The 16580-nt window shown below is 41.9% G+C and overlaps 1 protein-coding gene across 4 annotated transcripts in view; it reads left to right on the top strand.

The window, feature by feature from the left end:
* Positions 1-16580, top strand: part of RNF145 (ring finger protein 145) — a 53726-nt gene that overhangs the window by 3723 nt on the left and 33423 nt on the right. For 2 of the 4 annotated variants that reach the window (XM_062502568.1, XM_062502567.1), the window contains one exon: positions 12371-12584. In XM_062502568.1, coding sequence (XP_062358552.1) covers positions 12401-12584 — 184 coding nt within the window. In that variant the 5' untranslated portion in view covers positions 12371-12400. Of the gene's footprint in view, positions 1-3184; positions 3395-12370; positions 12585-12803; positions 13027-16580 lie in introns of those variants that run through there. The other 2 variants (XM_062502566.1, XM_062502569.1) reach the window with 2 other exon arrangements.

Genomic DNA, 16580 nt, shown 5'->3' with positions numbered 1-16580 from the left:
TCTAGAAAGAAGTCTGAAAAGTAGCAAGAATGAGAGGAAAAATTAGGAGATGACGAGAAGCTAAGTGATAGTGAGAAATTTAGGAACTAGGGTCACAGTGAAAAACAGGAATTTTTGAGATGGGATTATAGAGTAAGAGTAGTTAAATCAGAGATAGATGCACTGACTCCGTTGCCATTTCCCAGTAATGCTCCCAATTTCTATTTCTGGGTATGGGTTTCTGGAGGAATTAAAAGTTTAATTACAGTTTATTTGTTCCTTTTTGTTTAGTGAATGGGATAAAATTGCAAGAAGGGAACACAAAGGCTTTGAGGGCTGGCTGCCACCAGTATTATATATGAGGTACCAAATTAGATTTCACAGGCAATGTTAATTTTTTGCATTAGTTAACTTTTTGTCCAATAACCTGCTCATTAAGACATTCCTTTGCTTTTGCATATGTATGTATGAATATTTTTTGAAACAATGGTTTATAAAAAGCTTCAAATAAAATTGCCCATGTTATTGTCCACCTTATGCATGCAGTGTCCTTCCATGTCAGCATATTTTGCTGCTCTTTGAGAATTCTTATGAGGGATTTTCTTTGTAAGCAGTTTGGGGTGCTGGCACATGTCCATCTGCGTGGACAAATCAAGCTTCCACATCATCTGAACTCTGAGAAAGTCTTTTCAAAGTTTTAATGAGATGTCACCATAGCAGTGCCCTTCAGTCCTCAGCTGCTGATCACTGAAATTTTGGAATCCAAAGGCCTTTGTTGATAATGAGAGATGAATAATCATTGAGTTCAGAATTCTCAGCCACCCAATTTCAGATGCAGGAGAGACTTTCAAAATTCTGGAGAAATGAAGCAGAAAGTTGAGGTGGATTTAAAAAGCCATGCCTGACAAGACAGTAGTAATGCCACATACTTGATCTGCTCATTAGAAAACCTTTGCTTTTGTGAAGTAACACATTTTCAGAATTAAATGCTGAGAGAATATAGAATGAAATAATTGTGGGGTTCAGTTCCTACTGTTTGCTTGCAAACTGAAGCGAGAACTTTACAATACTTTCACGATATAATTACTTCTAAAATAATAATAATAATAGATATTTCCACTCCAACTCCTGTAAATACTTGTTGCTCTTTACAGTTGTGAATATCTATTTGTCTCTCTCTGCTGCTTGCTGTCTTCTCTCCCAAGCAACACTGGGAGAGAGGTAGGACTTAGAGATCACCCCAACCTCAGTCAGCACTAAACCAAGCCCACAAAGAATAGACAAGAAGAGACTTGTAATTTTTTTTTCCATGTATGGCATGAGTAGACAAGCAGCCCCTAGAAATGGAGCTGAAATTCTTATGCCTTATATGACAGCTGGTTTAAATTCCTTGTGATAAGAAGTGGGGTACTGGAGAGGAACCAGTTGTGAGTGGGCTGAGCCAGAAGAATGGGGTGGCTGCAGACTGATGAAGCTATTTTCCCATGTTCCCTGCAGAAACCCAGGGTTTGGAGCAGGGTTTACCCCAGGTACAAGAAAAGGATTAGGTAATAGTGGCATGAATAAACAGATACATCAAACAAGAGTTGCAAACACTTGTGATGCATGGACCTGTTAAATGACAAAGGAGGAAAGCAACTGCCAAGAGAGACACTGAGCAGGTCAGAGAAGCCCTGTGCAGAAGGGGCTCAGTGAACCTCCTAAGCCTGACCAGAGCACAGAGTGCTTATGAGTAATAATTACAAGTGGGTGTCCTTTGTTTGGCTGGGTCTGCAGCTGTGTTCTTTCTAAATTGAGTTTAGGAGCCCTAGCATAAACTGATAGATTTAAAGAAAAAGTTTTTTCAGTACAAAACCTGCTGTTTTTATTTAAATTGTATTAAAATCTGAAGCTTTTAAAAAATGGTGCTGAGCTGTTCCATGGTACTTACAAAGGTTTAGGAGACTCCTGCCAGTTGTGGCACTTGATCTCCTGCCTGCTGCATTCTGGAGTGATTGGAGTTGAGGAGAAGATTGGCCCAGGGTGAACTCTAAATGCACCATCTGAGGATGGATGTGTTCAAACTACCCCTTTTTCTCTTGGTGTTTTGAAAACCTTCAGTTACTCAAAGTAATTTTGCAAAGCACAATGCAGACAGATACCCAAACCCCTTAATATCTCTGCTTCACAGAGTTAAAGACGCTGTGTTGAGGTATTGTTAATACCTGTGTCTGTGAATGCTCCAGTTCTCATTAGAGATGGAAGGAAAAAAGCAATTATTAAGTTGGCCAGCCCAACCCTTGTGAGCTACAGGATTTTCCAGTTCAGTGTATTCCCTCATCCCTCACCACAGCAAAGTTGCTTTTTTTTCTTGATTCATGTTCCAGATGACGTGGCTATGTATTTCTTTTTAAAATGCTAAGGTAAAAAAAAAACATTACTTGATTTGGGTGGTAATTTTTTTCCATAGCATTTAAGAATGTATTCTAGGGCTTGGCCATGCAACCCTGACAGGATGAATAAATATTGGTGAGACTTTTCCATGCAAGGTCTGTGAGCTGCAAGGTATGAAACTGGGCTGTGCTGTGAGGGAGCAGCCCCTGGGTCAGGTCTCCAATTGAAAAATGACAGTGCAATAATAGGGAAAATCTGGTGCTTTTCTGTTTGAACTCACAACGAAGGTGATTGGAGGCTCTGCAGTACAACACTGGAAAAACACAGAGTTAACCTTAGTATTTGAAAGTAATACAGCACTTTGTGTTCCACAAGGCCAGGAAGGACTATCATTAAAGTAGCAGGGCTGCCTTTTAAACATCTGCTCAGACACTACCTCAAATTTTGCTGACCGACTTTTCTGAGTCATCTTCCAGACTCACAGCTGCCCTGGCGAGTCCGCACGTCCCGAGAGGACCCGCACCCGAGCCCCTGCTCTCCCACCGGAATTTAAACCCCAACCTCTGCCTTTTCAGGAGTGTGGGCGGGTGAAAGGTTGCCAGCGTTAGGGACAGAACCCGTTCCCAGCGGGGAGCGCTCTCCAGCCCCGATGCCGGGCTTTTCCACCCAAAACGCAGCTCCGCTCCCTCCGTTCCCTCCCCGAACCCGCCTGAGGGGAGGTGGGGAGGGGAGGTGGGGGGGGGGGGGGGGCGGAGGAACGGCTCCGCGGGCGGGGCGCGCGCATGCGCGGAGAGGGGCGGCGCGCGCGCGCAGGCAGCGGGGCCATGGCCGCCCGTCCGCGGGGCCGAGGGGTGTCGGCGGCGCCCTGAGGCGGCGCGGCGCGGCCATGGTGCCTCGAGGAGCCGCTCTGCCGCCGGGCACCGAACCACCGCCGCCGCCATCGGTGTGAGAAGCGCGGAGCCACCTCCACGCCACCGGGGAGCGGGAGCGAGAGAAGGAGAAGGAGGAGGAGGCGGCGGCGACCCCGACTCCGCGGGTTCAGGTGATTCCCGCACGCACCGCCTCGGGCACGCGCGCGCCCCTCGGCGCCCCCGCGCGTGTCCGCGCCGGTGCCGGGGCTCCCCGGCCTTCCCTACGCGCAGCCCCCTCCCCGCTCCTCCCCGCCCTCCGCCCCCCTTCCCCTCCCCGCTCCCCTCCTCCGCCGACGCCGGGAGCCGCCGGGGTTACTGGAGTTCAGCGGGGCCGGGCAGGATGCGCGGGGCCGCCCGCGGTGCCGGCGGTGAGCGCGGGAGTTGCGCCGGGCAGGGTATAGGTGACCTGTTGGGGAGGGGGGGGTAGCGGCGGTCGCGGTTCGGGTTCGCGCTGCCCGTGCTGGCGCCGGGGGTGAGCTGCGGGATGCTGCAGCCCTGACACAGCCGCTGTGCTGCCTGCCCTGCCTGGGCTCGGGCTGTGCCCTCCGGTGCCCGCAGCCGGCTGAGCTGCCCCGGCCCGCTGCTGAGACACGGAGCGGAGCCGGGCACCTCTCCTGGAGACGGGCCCTGGAGCATATGGTCATGCTTATGTAAGGAGCAGCCTGCCCGTGGCGTGGAGAACGGGGCTCTTTCCATCTTCCCGACTTATGTCGTATCAGTCGGTTTTATGAGACCTTCTGTAGCCTTTAAAAAATAAGGTTTGTGGTGAGAATTTTCGTTTTTTCTTCTATGCTCGGGAATAGTTCTGCGTACCAAGTATACTTGTGACAGATGGAGCTCTTAGAGGGATCCTTACTTTCTGGTTATGCTGCCTTTTTGGGGGTGTGTGTGTGGGACCTGGTGCATAAATGATGGGATTGGGGGAATAAAGTGAAAAAAATGTGGAATTCTTTTTCTATGTAATGCTGCAAGTATCAGCCAATGAAGGAGAATATTAGAAACTGTGGGCAAAATATACCAAAGAAAAGTGAGATTTGTGTAATATGTTTGACTCATAAATATTAGCCATTTGTGATCTCATTCAGAATATTTTTTTTTTAATCCGTAGATGTTGTGGTATTCATTTCTTATGCAGTTTTTAGCACAAAACTTGTGTTTCAGACTTGGATATTCAGTTAGGGTTTGTCTGTGTTTGTAATGTGTCCGTAGAGATAAAACTTGGGAGAAGAAGGAAATAATTATTAATTACTTTTGGACCATTCTTGTAGCATTAATGAAGCTAGATTTAAATATGGAAGAAATATTTTTTTTTAGGTGGGCGCTCTAAGGTATTGCACCCCATGACTTCAGTTTATCTGTAACCTTGGCTCTTTTTTTGCTGGCTATCTTAGATAGAAGGGAGCCTGTGCAAGAGAAACGGTATCTTTTTTGTTTCTAGTTAGCTTTAATGACTGGGTAATCAGCTCTGGTTTTTGAGTCATAATATCGCTGAAGGATTTAATTAATTGCTAAACTCATTAGCATTAGGAAATGGTTATCTCTCGATCACCATTGCATAGAAGGTTTATCAGAAATCTTACAGAGCAATATAAAACTGCTGCTCATCCAAAACAGGCATTCACTTTGTTTGCATCAGTCTTGAGGAGCTACTGATGTTAGGAGCCGCTTGACTGTGGGGAGATGTGAACTGAGCAACCTTCGCTGGAAGAAGTACTGGGGAATTCCTTTGGGAGAGGATGGGCAGAGATCGGTATCTCAGTGCAGTCTGGCAGCTGGAGCCCTTGGTGCAGGTGCAGAAAGGTGCATCGTGCCGGTGAGCTCTGAACGACGGGTGTGTCCTGGAACACTATGTGAGCCTGCTTGGTGGTCGGTGTTGCACTCGCACAAACCTTCTCGAGCTGTTTGCTAAACTTGGGTCGGTTTCCTCCTCTTCAAATAGTGCAGATGGTTCCTCTTCCCCTCCTCTGGAACCCATGTGGTGATTTACTCCTCTGAATCCATTTTTAGCTCCAAATACACCTGGCAGTGTTTGATGTGGTTAGAGTGGACAGCTCACCATCGTTTTGCTTTTTGAGTGTATATTCAAGTCCAGTCCTTCATTGTGATTCAGGCATCTGTGCCTGTTTTCCTGCCCTTCCAGCTTCTCTCATTTCAGAGAGGCCCTGCTGCTCTGTAATTAGTCTCATACTTGGGAGGAGCACTCAGAAGTGGGTACTTAATTTTGACGAGCTTTTCTGGAAGAATTCTTTGGTTGCATATCTTGAGTTTGAGCATGTTTTAAAGGGAACTTTCCTGGGTATTTCCACCATGCGTTTGGTATTTCTGTCAGGTGAGTCTGGTGCTGCAGGAAGCTGAGCTGCCTATTTCACAGGCCTCAAAGCTTTATTTACATGATTCAGAAAACAGATAAGGCAGCAATGGCGATGGAAACTTTATCAGTGCTGACCTAGAGAAATCTTGAAAGTCTTATTTTCTATTTTAACTTTCTACCAGTCTGGTAACTAGTTATTGTTGTTGCAGCTTCTTTACATAGGCTGTGTCTAAAATAGCTGAAAACTGAGCAACTGTGGAGGATGAAATATATTTAATCCCATTGTACGGCTTCATCCTGGTAACACATTTGGGTTGCGTGGTTTTTTTTGTGAGCTTTGCCTGTGTGTCTGGTGTCCCTGGGATCCAGCTCTCTGGGGTGGGATGTCACTGCATCATCTCGGGCTCTCATTAATGCTCGGTGTGCAGCTCCTCTGGGTATTCTCTCCTCTGCAGAGGCGCTTTGGGATTGCTGCCCAGATTTTCTCAGAATGTGCTGATACAAATGTGGCTAGGCAGGCTTGTAGATGTGGGCTTGCAAACGCGGCTGTGATGGCAAAAAAACCTGCTGAATAACTGGTTAATAAACCAAACCTTGAACTGGTGAGAAACCCGGGGAGCCAGAAAGGATCTCGGAGCGCTTTAGCTTATTGAGTCAATCTAGATTTTTCTTATGAAGATTTTAATTAAAGGTATTACTAATTATATTTTAATTTTAATGAATTAGCTCGCTGTCTTTCAGGTGCCCAACTAAGCCTCGATCTCAAAACCAAGCAGCCCCTCTTAGTGTAACTGGGTTTGAACTGATCGTGTGCGGGCAGAGCACGGATCCCGTAGGAATCCACAGAAGGAAGGATTTTGCTGCATACCTGGTGGATTTGTTAACCTTTGTGAACACGTGTTAGTCCCTGATTTCAGTTCCTTTGTTTTACCTGCTCATTATGAAAAATAAAAGCCACAGGATATTTTACAGGCTGCCTATAAATAATATAATGCACTTGCTATATAATTGAGAGTGGGCTGAAACTGTTCATAGTGTATAAATGTACTCGAGAAATAAATCTTTAAAGAAAACTTTATCTTCACAGCTCTGTGATAAGTGTCTTCATTTCCTGGATTGGTTTTCTTTCCTCTCATATAAAATTTGCTAGAATTAAAGGAAGCTGGAAATGCAGATTGGTTTTTTTTATTCTCTGCAATTAAACTTCCGTAGTTGCTTTTGTCCATTTTTAATATGCCTTTAATGGGAATTCATGCCCACTGAAGTCCTTGTGAACAGAGAAGAGTTTGACCTAATTTATTCTGCAGTAACATTTGTTTTTGCAAAACACGTGCTGTATTTGTTTGCAATGGTTAACCTTTGCTGTGCCACAGTTCATAACTGAATGAGTCTTGGATGAGTAGGAATGTAGGATTTACTCTGTTTTCTAGGTGGAAATACCAGTTCTTTAGGCATACCACTGCAGCAGCTGTGTAGCAATCCGTATTGTTAGACCAGATGGGAAAAAAGGTGGAAAAAAAAAAGGAGTAAAAAAAAAGGAGAAAAAAAATGTTTGTTCTTGTTAACTGCTTACACAGCAAGATCGAGCTCTCTGTTTGCTGACTCTCTCTCTCTAAACCTTTAAATTGAAGACTAAATACTCTCTGGTTATTGTTTGAAATTTCTGAACTACTCCAGTGATCTGGGACTGAGCATTACTGGGAGCAGTGACTGGGTGTTTGTGCACGTCTGCAGTGTTCCAGGGCTTTATTCCTGCTCTTGGTATCTCACTGGATCTGCCCTTCTCAGCAGAAATCTTTGATTGCTGTCCTTGTTAGCCAATTCAAATTGTATGGGAGCAAGGAGAGCAAGGAGTCTTTTCCTTTCCTTGCCACTGTGTTCGGGGGAGAGAGCCCTTTTGATGGACTGGTGACTCACGTACTCTGAATTCTAGGTTTGGGTTTTTTTGTTGTTTTTCTGTTTTTCTCTACAGAATCACGCAGGGAGATTCTTTTCTAAGTGCATATTTGATAAACCTTTTCATCCTGTTCCTTCCCTTTGCTTCCCTTTGTTCTCTCCCTCCCAAACAGATGATAGAAAGATCTGAGTCTTTGAAGAATGGGCTTCTGTAATTCAAATTCTTTTTGCTCCCCGGACCAGGACAGGTATAAAGAAGGGAGTGAGTAGGTACAACCCAGCTGATGTATCTAATTTTAGCTGTTGAACTGTGACACTGAACTTTTCTACAGCTACAGACAGGAGTTGTATATTTTGTGTTTTGTTTGGGTTTATTTTTAAATTTTTTTTTCCTCTTCAAAGTCTGTCTAGCAGAGTTTATGTCACAGGAAAACAAGAGTTTTTCCTGGTGATATTTTTAGTTTCAGAATCTATTACTGAGAAATAATCTAACATGGAAACTAAATTACAGACCTGAATCCGCTTGTTCACGGATGAATCCAGAGTGACTAGAATTCTACAGATGTGAGAAACAGAAGTTGAAATTCTCTTTTTTGGACTTTAGTCAATCTTGTCAAGTATTTTAGGTTGTGACGGTGTAGCAGAATGAGCATTTTGTTCTCAGATGTGAGGCTGAATTGAATGTTGCAGGATCAAGACTGGTTTTGAGGTTCTGATCTTGACTGGAATTTCTTTCTGTGGTGATTTTTTTGGTGGTAGTAGTCTTGGAATAACTTATATTTAGAGGTATTCCAGTTTATTTTTGCAACTTTTGAGTAACTTTACGATTAATTCTTTCGTAAGTGTACAAACTTTTCTCTGTTAATGTAATTTTGTACCTGTTTGGATAAATGGATGCGGATTTTTGCTGCCCCTTGTGCTGTGCTGCTTTACCAAGGCATATTTTCTGCCTGCGATGTCATGGATTTATATTTATGTTGGTGCAGAAGCAACAGTTACACTGGTTTAAGTGGCAGAATTCACAGCTTCAGCTGAAATGGCAAAATTTTATGTTGTGATGAAACTTCAGAAAGAAAATTCTGTGAAAGGGAAAATGTGTGTTATCTTTGAGAGGGAATATGTTGTGTGATCACACTCAAGATAGTCTGTCTTGCTGATGGAATGAGCTGGGACAAGCTTGAAGGAATTTTATCTCTTTTTAAAAAAAAAAAAATGATTTTTGCCAATTCTACAGTTTTCTTTCAGGCTAACCAGGAATATGTTTTTGACAAAATGTGTGTGCCAGGGGAGGGAGGGATTTTTGAATCATAATTTTTATAAAACAAAAAGGAACAACACATGTTCCATGAACAATCAGTTATAATGGGAATTTTTTAAAAGGTTGTTTTGGCCAAATAGCACAGCTTAAGATGTGAAATCTGAAGTTCTTGGTCTTGGCTTTTGCTGGAATTGAGTTAATTTTAGTAGCTGGTGCAGTGCTGGTTTGGGTTTAGTACAAGAATAATGTTGATGGCACACCAATGGTTTAGTTGGTGCCAAGCAGTGCTTACTCTAAATCAAGGCCTTTTCAGTTTCCTGAGCTCTGACAGTGAGCAGATGCACAAGGAGCTGGAGGAACTGGGCAAAGGGATATTCCACAGCACAGAACCTCACACCCAGTGTATAAACGGGGGGGAATTGGCTGGGAGACACCAACTGCTGCTCAGGGACTGGAAGGGCATTGGTCAGTGGGTGGTGAGCAACTGGATTGTGGCACTGGTTTACTGGTTTCTCTTGGTTTTTACTCCTCTTTTTATTTTTTTTTTTAATCTGCCTTTCACCAGAGTTATCATCATCAGTATTTTATTTTATTTAAGTGCTCTTATCTCAAACCAAGGTTTTTTACCTTTTTTTCAGTTCTCCCCTCCATCCTGCTGAGAGGGGTGATGGTGAGCAAGTGGCTGGATGATATTAACTCCCAGCAAGGGTTAAACTGTGATAGTCTTCCTGAGACTGTTCCTTTTCTTACTCTAGTTTGCAACAGGGAGATGCTTGAAATCCTGGGGAAAAAATTTTGAAACAAAAGTAAGTGGCTCCCCAGTCCATCTTTTGCTTTGTATGACAAGTGACCTATTTTTTTTCCTAATGCCTGAGCATCCAGCAACTCCTGTCATCATCATTTATCCAAAGGTTTTAGAGGTTTAACGTTGTGGTTGGTTTTTTGTTTGTTTTTACACCAATCAAAATAATGTATTGTGAGAGCTCTTTACAATATAATGAGCTTAGAGCAGTGGACTTTGCCTGCCTCTATTTCGTTCTGTTAGAACTTGGCAGCCATTACAACTGAGGCTTTATTGAACACATCCGCATTTCTAGTGGAGTTAATTTTAAAGGGTTTCTTATTAGTATTGGGTGTTTTTGTCAGTCAGGGACAGAAGATGCTCTGGAGTTCCAGTGGCTGCTCCTCACAGCACTTCCGTTGTGACATGATGTGGTTTTTAAAGTTTGTATCGCTTTTGTTTTAGCAGCATTTGAAATTTAGTTATTGTCTTAGATAATCTAAGTGCTGCACTTTTTTGTTCGCTGTATCTCAAGTATGTGTGCATGAGTTTTGGAGGCAGAATTTTTCAGCTTAATTTGGATGTGCTCGCCCTCAAGTCACATTTCAGCATTAAGAGAAGTTGTCCATGTAATTCTCTTTTTGGAGTAATTAAGAAAAGTGAGAGTTACCTTCTTGTCATACGTGTTTGATTTTTGTTGATGACTGAAAAAAGGTTTGACGGTTTTGAGAATGTAAGTTGATAATCAGGCACTTGTCACTTTATGTGGGTATTTTTATGACAGAATGAAAACCTGTCAGTCCCTGCTCATCCCTATCCCTACATCCTGATCTACTTGGAAAAGAAACCTAGTAAAATACCAGGAGGCAGCCTGATTTCAGAGTTTTGATTAAATTTATGAACTTGACAAACCCATAGACTTTTGAAAATTCTGGGATATCTAAAATATTTTGATATGATTTATTTAAACTTGTATTTTTTTTTAACTCTTCATATGCAATCTAACTCCCAACTTCTGTTTGTAGAGTACCATCCCTTTAAACTCAGTCTTTTATTCACACAAAATGTTGAATGCTCTGATTCTGTAGTAGCTGCTTGGGTGGTAGTTTTGGTCATTCATGCTAAATATTTGTAATCTTCTGGCTGACCTTTTGATTTGTGTTGGGCAACTCTGTGAAATGCTGGTGTTGTGTGGGGTGCTCGATGTGGTTGGAAGGGACTTCCTGTGCGAGGGGAAGGATGTGCTCCCCTTGGGGTTTGTAGAGCTGCTGCAAGAGCTCTGTAAAAAGTGCCAATATTTACATAACGTGAAAAATCAGGCTGTGGGCTAGACAATGGCAAGCAACAGCCCTGCAACCTGTGGTTTATTGAGCCATATCTCAGTTTTGATCTGTCCTGACTTCTCGAGCTGAATTAATTTTCTGTCATCATGGCTCAAGAAGTGTGAGTGTGGCTGGAGGTGTGACATGAACAGTTTGCAGTGTTGTCTAGGGCACAGGCAGCACAAATAAAACCTCACACGAGGCTTGTTTGTAAGTGAGAGGTCTTGGGATTTTTTTGTTATTTGGGTTGGGTTTTTTTCCCTAATGTATATTTGCATGGTTTCACTTCATGCTGGACTTCCGTGCTGGCTTGAGGTATAGAACTTGCACAGATGCAAAAGCTTTTATAACTTACACAAGGACAGTATGAGCAAAGTCCTGTAAAACCTTATTTAAAAGTGTAGTTCAAGTGCAGTTTTTTCTGTTTCTTTGCTCAGGTTGCAGTTCTTCTGAATTGTCCCCCTAATAATTGGGACTGGGAGCCTTTTTGTAAGCCTGAGCTCATCAGGGGGTTGATTGTGCTTCAGGTGATTTTATTTTGATTGGCTTCTTGTGGATAAAAACTTGCTGGATCATCCTCATATTCAGCTGCACTTCTCTGATGCAGCCTGCAGTGAATCATGTTCAAGGGATGGGCAGGTGGTGAATGGTAAAACCACATTTCATTTAAAATGGTTTTGTTGTGACTTTTGAGGTGCTGTTGTGGACCAGCTAGTTGTTTGGTTTTTGTGGTTTTTTTTTTTTTTTTTTGGGGGGGGGTTGTTTTTTTTTTAATAGTACGCTGTATTGTGCATCATCAATCCTACCTGGTTGCAAACTCCAAATTTAAATTACATTCTAGTATTCAGGAGTGAGGATATGGTCTTTTGTTTGTATGATTCTTTGTGGTGAATTACATAGAAATGAGTAGAATGATTGCATTATTGGTCCTAATCTTCAAAACACACAACCCTCCAATTTTACAAATACATATATTTGTAGAAGTTAATGAAGGCTGTAAATAACTTTTTAAAAGCTTAGGTGTCTGAAAATTATTTATTGCAATTTGCACTGAGGAAGTGAATCCAAAATATTTAAAGACCTGCCTTAATTGGTAATTATTTAGAGTCAGAAATAGTACTAAGCTAGATGAATGTAGTGTCTGAATTTTGTTGGTGTTTGGTTTCTAGAGCATAAAGAGCATTTTAATGCTGATAATGTAAATTTTTATATAGTACCTACTACACTGGGGACCTTTGGCTGAGATCTTGGATGCCAAATGAGTGTAAATAAGAATGGTGCACACCCTTGGGCCATTTTCATGTCATTAACTTGCCCTCCCCCCATTTTACAGTGTGACCATGGAAAAAACTGCTAGCAAATTGACCTTTATATAGCCAAAATAGAAGCTGTCCTGTCTGGATTGGAGTTTAACTCAGTTGATTCATTCAGTCGTTTGTGGCCACACAGGAAGCCCCATTCATGCAATCACAAAGCCTAATGGCTGTTTGTACAGTGGGATTGATCTGATTACTCTTCTCTCTCTTGTGCTATTTACAGTCTGCTGCCAATTCACAGAAAGGGAAGAGAATGGCTGCAAAGGAGAAGTTGGAGGCAGTATTAAATGTGGCCCTAAGGGTCCCCAGCATCATGCTGTTGGATGTCTTGTACAGATGGGATGTCAGCTCATTCTTCCAGCAGATCCAGAGAAGTAGCCTGAACAACAACCCTCTCTTCCAGTACAAGTACTTGGCCCTTAATATGCATTATGTGGGTAAGTATAGATCTATTCATTGGAAAATACTACTCTACTAAATACCTTTTGGCTTGCTACAAGAATTTAAAGAATTTAGTAATAGCATGTTAATATATTGATTACAAAGAATAACATAACAGTGCATTCATTACAATTCTGCCTAAGGGACAATTTATTGTTAGCAGCAAAGAAATCCTGCCCAGGGTTTTTAATTGGTTGTTATTTATCCTTTTCAAGTAAGCCTGGTGTTTGGAAACAAAAACTGATGTCCTGAAAGAAGAGCACAGTGACTTTGGCCTGTGCAGACAAGAAGTATAGAAACAACATTAAATAAGAGGCTAGGGAAAAGGTGGCCTGGTTTGGACTAACCACAGCATTAGAAGTTTCTCTGCTGCAGAGATTTGGCTCTTCAGTTTACATCCTTATGAACCATCTCCGTGCTGTGAGTGGATGTGAGCAGGTAACCAGTCCTTGTGGTGCAGATAAATGGACAAAATTACTAACTCAGCTCAGGCAGCTGAGGTGTGAACCTTGGCCTGCAAGTCTAGCTCTGGAATGCCAGATGATTGTTTTTAGGAGATGAAAGGATTGGTGTTCTGGGACCTGCTGTCCAGGTAAGAATGTGATTCATCTGCACATGGGGTAAATTAGGGATTGGATTCAGGCTGTTGAGGTTTGATCTCTGGCAAGCATCTGCCTGAGCAGTGCCTGGCTTGGAGAGAAAGGGGCAGTGCATAATTTAACCACTCTGGAGTGTTTCTTCCTTGTAGATGGTTTTGGAAGATAGATGCACTGCAGTCAGCTAAAGGAAACACACTTACTTAAGTAGTTACAGAACTGTGGTCTTTGAAGGAGCATGTCCTGACTTTAATCCTGTCTGCATAAGTATTGGCATGAGGTTTCCCCCTTTTTTAATGTCTGTTGTCTGGAAATCATCTACTGCACTAGAAATGTGTGTGCCTTTCTTTGTTATGGCTCCACTGTTCTTGTGCTGGGATGACAATGTGCTTGCAGTACAGAACATTGATGTCACAGTTCCTTTTCCTTTGTCTGTGGGAGCTGGTGAATGTGACACAGGACTGTGGTGGCCTGTACCTGTAGCTGCCTTTCTCCTGCATTTCTGTGCACCCACAAGGCTTTTTGGAATTACTTGATCAGATCACGTTCTAATGCAGAACTAACAGTTGTGCAGTAGGTTTTCAAGATGGCAGTGGATAATTTCCAGCTGTGACAAAGCCCCTCTTAACAGGCATTTGATAATCTTGTCCTTGTTAAAGTATGTTGAGATACACCAATAAGAAACACTACTGAGGGCTTGGGTATTGTTACCAAAGAATTTCCCACTTGGTTGCTATTTTGGTACTAAACCAGTGGAGTCTGACTTTGTGCTCCTTGTACGAGGGGTGCTTTTTGTGCTGGTGCACAATCACTCAGCAGTTCTTTTACTTCTTGCTTTTATGACATTGAATATATGCACTTTTATTTCTCCAGCTAGTGAGTGGTTGCTGAGCAGGAAGAGCTTCTAAATTGTCAAACAAGGTGCTTGTTTTAAAAGATTTTCAGGCAATTTTTAGTGACAAAACTTTGCTAGTACTTTTCAAATAAAGTTGTGGTGTTTCATTTCCTTGGTTGTTGGGGTTTTTTTAATTTGTGTCAGGGTGAAGCTGGGCTAAATCAATTAACATGCCTTTGTGACATTTTACATAGCTTTAGCTGCATCACTTTAGAGTATAACATTAATTAAGATGATGTACCAAAATATATAAATTGGATTGTAGGGAAAACAAAATACTTTTCCACTAGTTTAGAGAATTAAGCTTCTTTGAAGATGCATTGGGGGAAATTAACTGCCAGCATATAATTTAAAAAACAATTCGCCGTGGATGTGTTTTACATGCTAATCTGCTTTATTTAGAAAAAAAAAAATCCTCTGTTCATATTTGTAGTTAAGAAACACTGTCAGCAAATGCAGTGGCAGCTTTACAATATCAAACAATCACTGAATTTCTTCTACAAGCCAGTATCTTGTAGTGCTATATACAGTGCTGTGTAAATGCTTCCAGCAGCTGAGGAAATTGAAATTGTGTGCATCTATCTCGGGCAGATGCTCAAAGAACCATTTGATTAGAGAGCCCTAAAAATTAATAAACTCTGCCAGTCTTTATATAGCGAACCTTTTCCTGGAACTGAGGAGACAGAATTGGAAATTTGCTCAGAACTGGGGGTTACCAGGAGTGTCTTTTCTGTTTAGATATAACAAATGAAATGATGGGTGTTCCAGTGTGATTGCCATTCCAGTTAGCAGTACTGGGACTATAATAAAAACTTCTGAAATGCACTTTGTTCTTTGAAACAACTTTTTCTTTTCATATCTTTCCATGAAACAGCCCTTATCTGCTCAAGCAAAGGAAAATACTCTGTCCTGATAACCATTCAACCACAAGTTCACCTGGGTGAAATTTAATTAAGTATGCACAGAGCAGTGCAAACATCAGAAATAAATTCCTGGTTGGAATTGGTGAAATCTCTGTGTAGGGTAGATTAGCACTTATTGCCAGACTTCTCCATTTTCTTCTACGTTGTAGAGCAGCTGTGAGAAAACAAGACACTTCTTTTTGTGTTCTTTTGGTGGAGAAACAGTTGAAACCACATCATTTCCTCCTGTGAAGAAGGGCAAAGCAATGCTGTTTGTGCCAACTGGTAAATATTCTGAGCTAGATGGAAAAGGAAGAGTCTTGAGCTTAACCTATAATCAGAGTCAGGCTTGGAATTTAAGTCACTGTCATGAGTGAGGCACAGAATTGCACTAAATACAGGGTTTTCTTACTCAAGAGTAAAAATAGAGCAGTTTTCTATCTTAAACTGTATTCTTTATCATTACAAAAAATATGAAATTCTCAGAGAAAAAAAGAAAAATGTTTAAATATTTGGAATAGCTGGAAGGTGTGTCATCTTTCACAACCCTGTTTGTAATGACAGTTTCTTCAACTCCATGGTTAATACGTTAATCTCTTGGTCATATCACTTGCTAGGTGTGATCTGCTTGTTATGAATGCTGCTTTTATGAGGGGTGCTTGAAAGAGGAGTAACCTGCTGGACTTCCTGCCCTTGTGTGCTGATTGCACTCTCTGGTCTGCCCACTTTTCTTTAAGCTCTTGTGCTTCAGGTAGAAAATCTTTTATTTAGTTTTTTTTTGTTTGTTTGTTTGTTTTTTGGTCTTTTTTTTTTGTGTTGCCTTTTAAGGGGAAAGATACTCTACTCTGGTGCAAACATTGTAAGAAGTGCCAAGTGAAGCTTCAGTGTGACAAGAAATGAGTTGGTTCATTACAGAAACATTTCCTAAAACTGCAAGAAGAGGATGCATAACTTAAATGTGTAAATGCAGTTAATGCATACAAAAATGAGGTCCTGCTTAGAATCAGCATCTCTGGCTTTGCTGCTCCATGTCTTCTTTCTCTCTCCTTCCAGCAGCACTTAGATAAATGGGTAGTAGAACTATTTTCTGAGTGTTACTATTTAATTTTAAACTGTAGCTATTTTTAATCAAGTGCAATTTGATGACATGGACTTGGTCTTTATTTCTTAAAATAATTACTTGTTACATCTTCTCCTTCTCTTTTTGGATAAAATGCAGTGTATGCTGCAGGTGGTAGGACACAGGAGGAGGTAAAGAGTGTGCCATGCTCAAAATCCAGCACACCCTTTTTAATTTTCTGACTCAGGACTGAAAATTACTCTACTGCTCTCTAAGTACGGTAGGCTTTTCCTAAGCAGCTTTCTCAGCATATGGATACTTTCAGGTAACTTTTCTGAATAAAGCTGGTGTCTTTTTTGGCAACCCACATTGCTATGTTTTTGGGGGGGGGGGGGGGGGGTTTGTTGTTGTTTTTTTTTAAATGAGCCAATAGCAGCCTTTTTGAAAGGAGGTGCTTACATTTTTTGATTCTCAGTACCAGTCTCATGACAGTGTTGCAGCTTGTCTTAGTGACTTATAAAGAGCCTCCGAATCATATG

The sequence above is a fragment of the Cinclus cinclus genome, chromosome 14 (genome assembly GCF_963662255.1).
Source record: "Cinclus cinclus chromosome 14, bCinCin1.1, whole genome shotgun sequence".
Classification (NCBI taxonomy): Eukaryota; Metazoa; Chordata; class Aves; order Passeriformes; family Cinclidae; genus Cinclus; species Cinclus cinclus.
The sequence above is the reverse complement of the archived record's forward strand: the minus strand, read 5'-3'. Positions and strand labels throughout refer to the sequence as shown.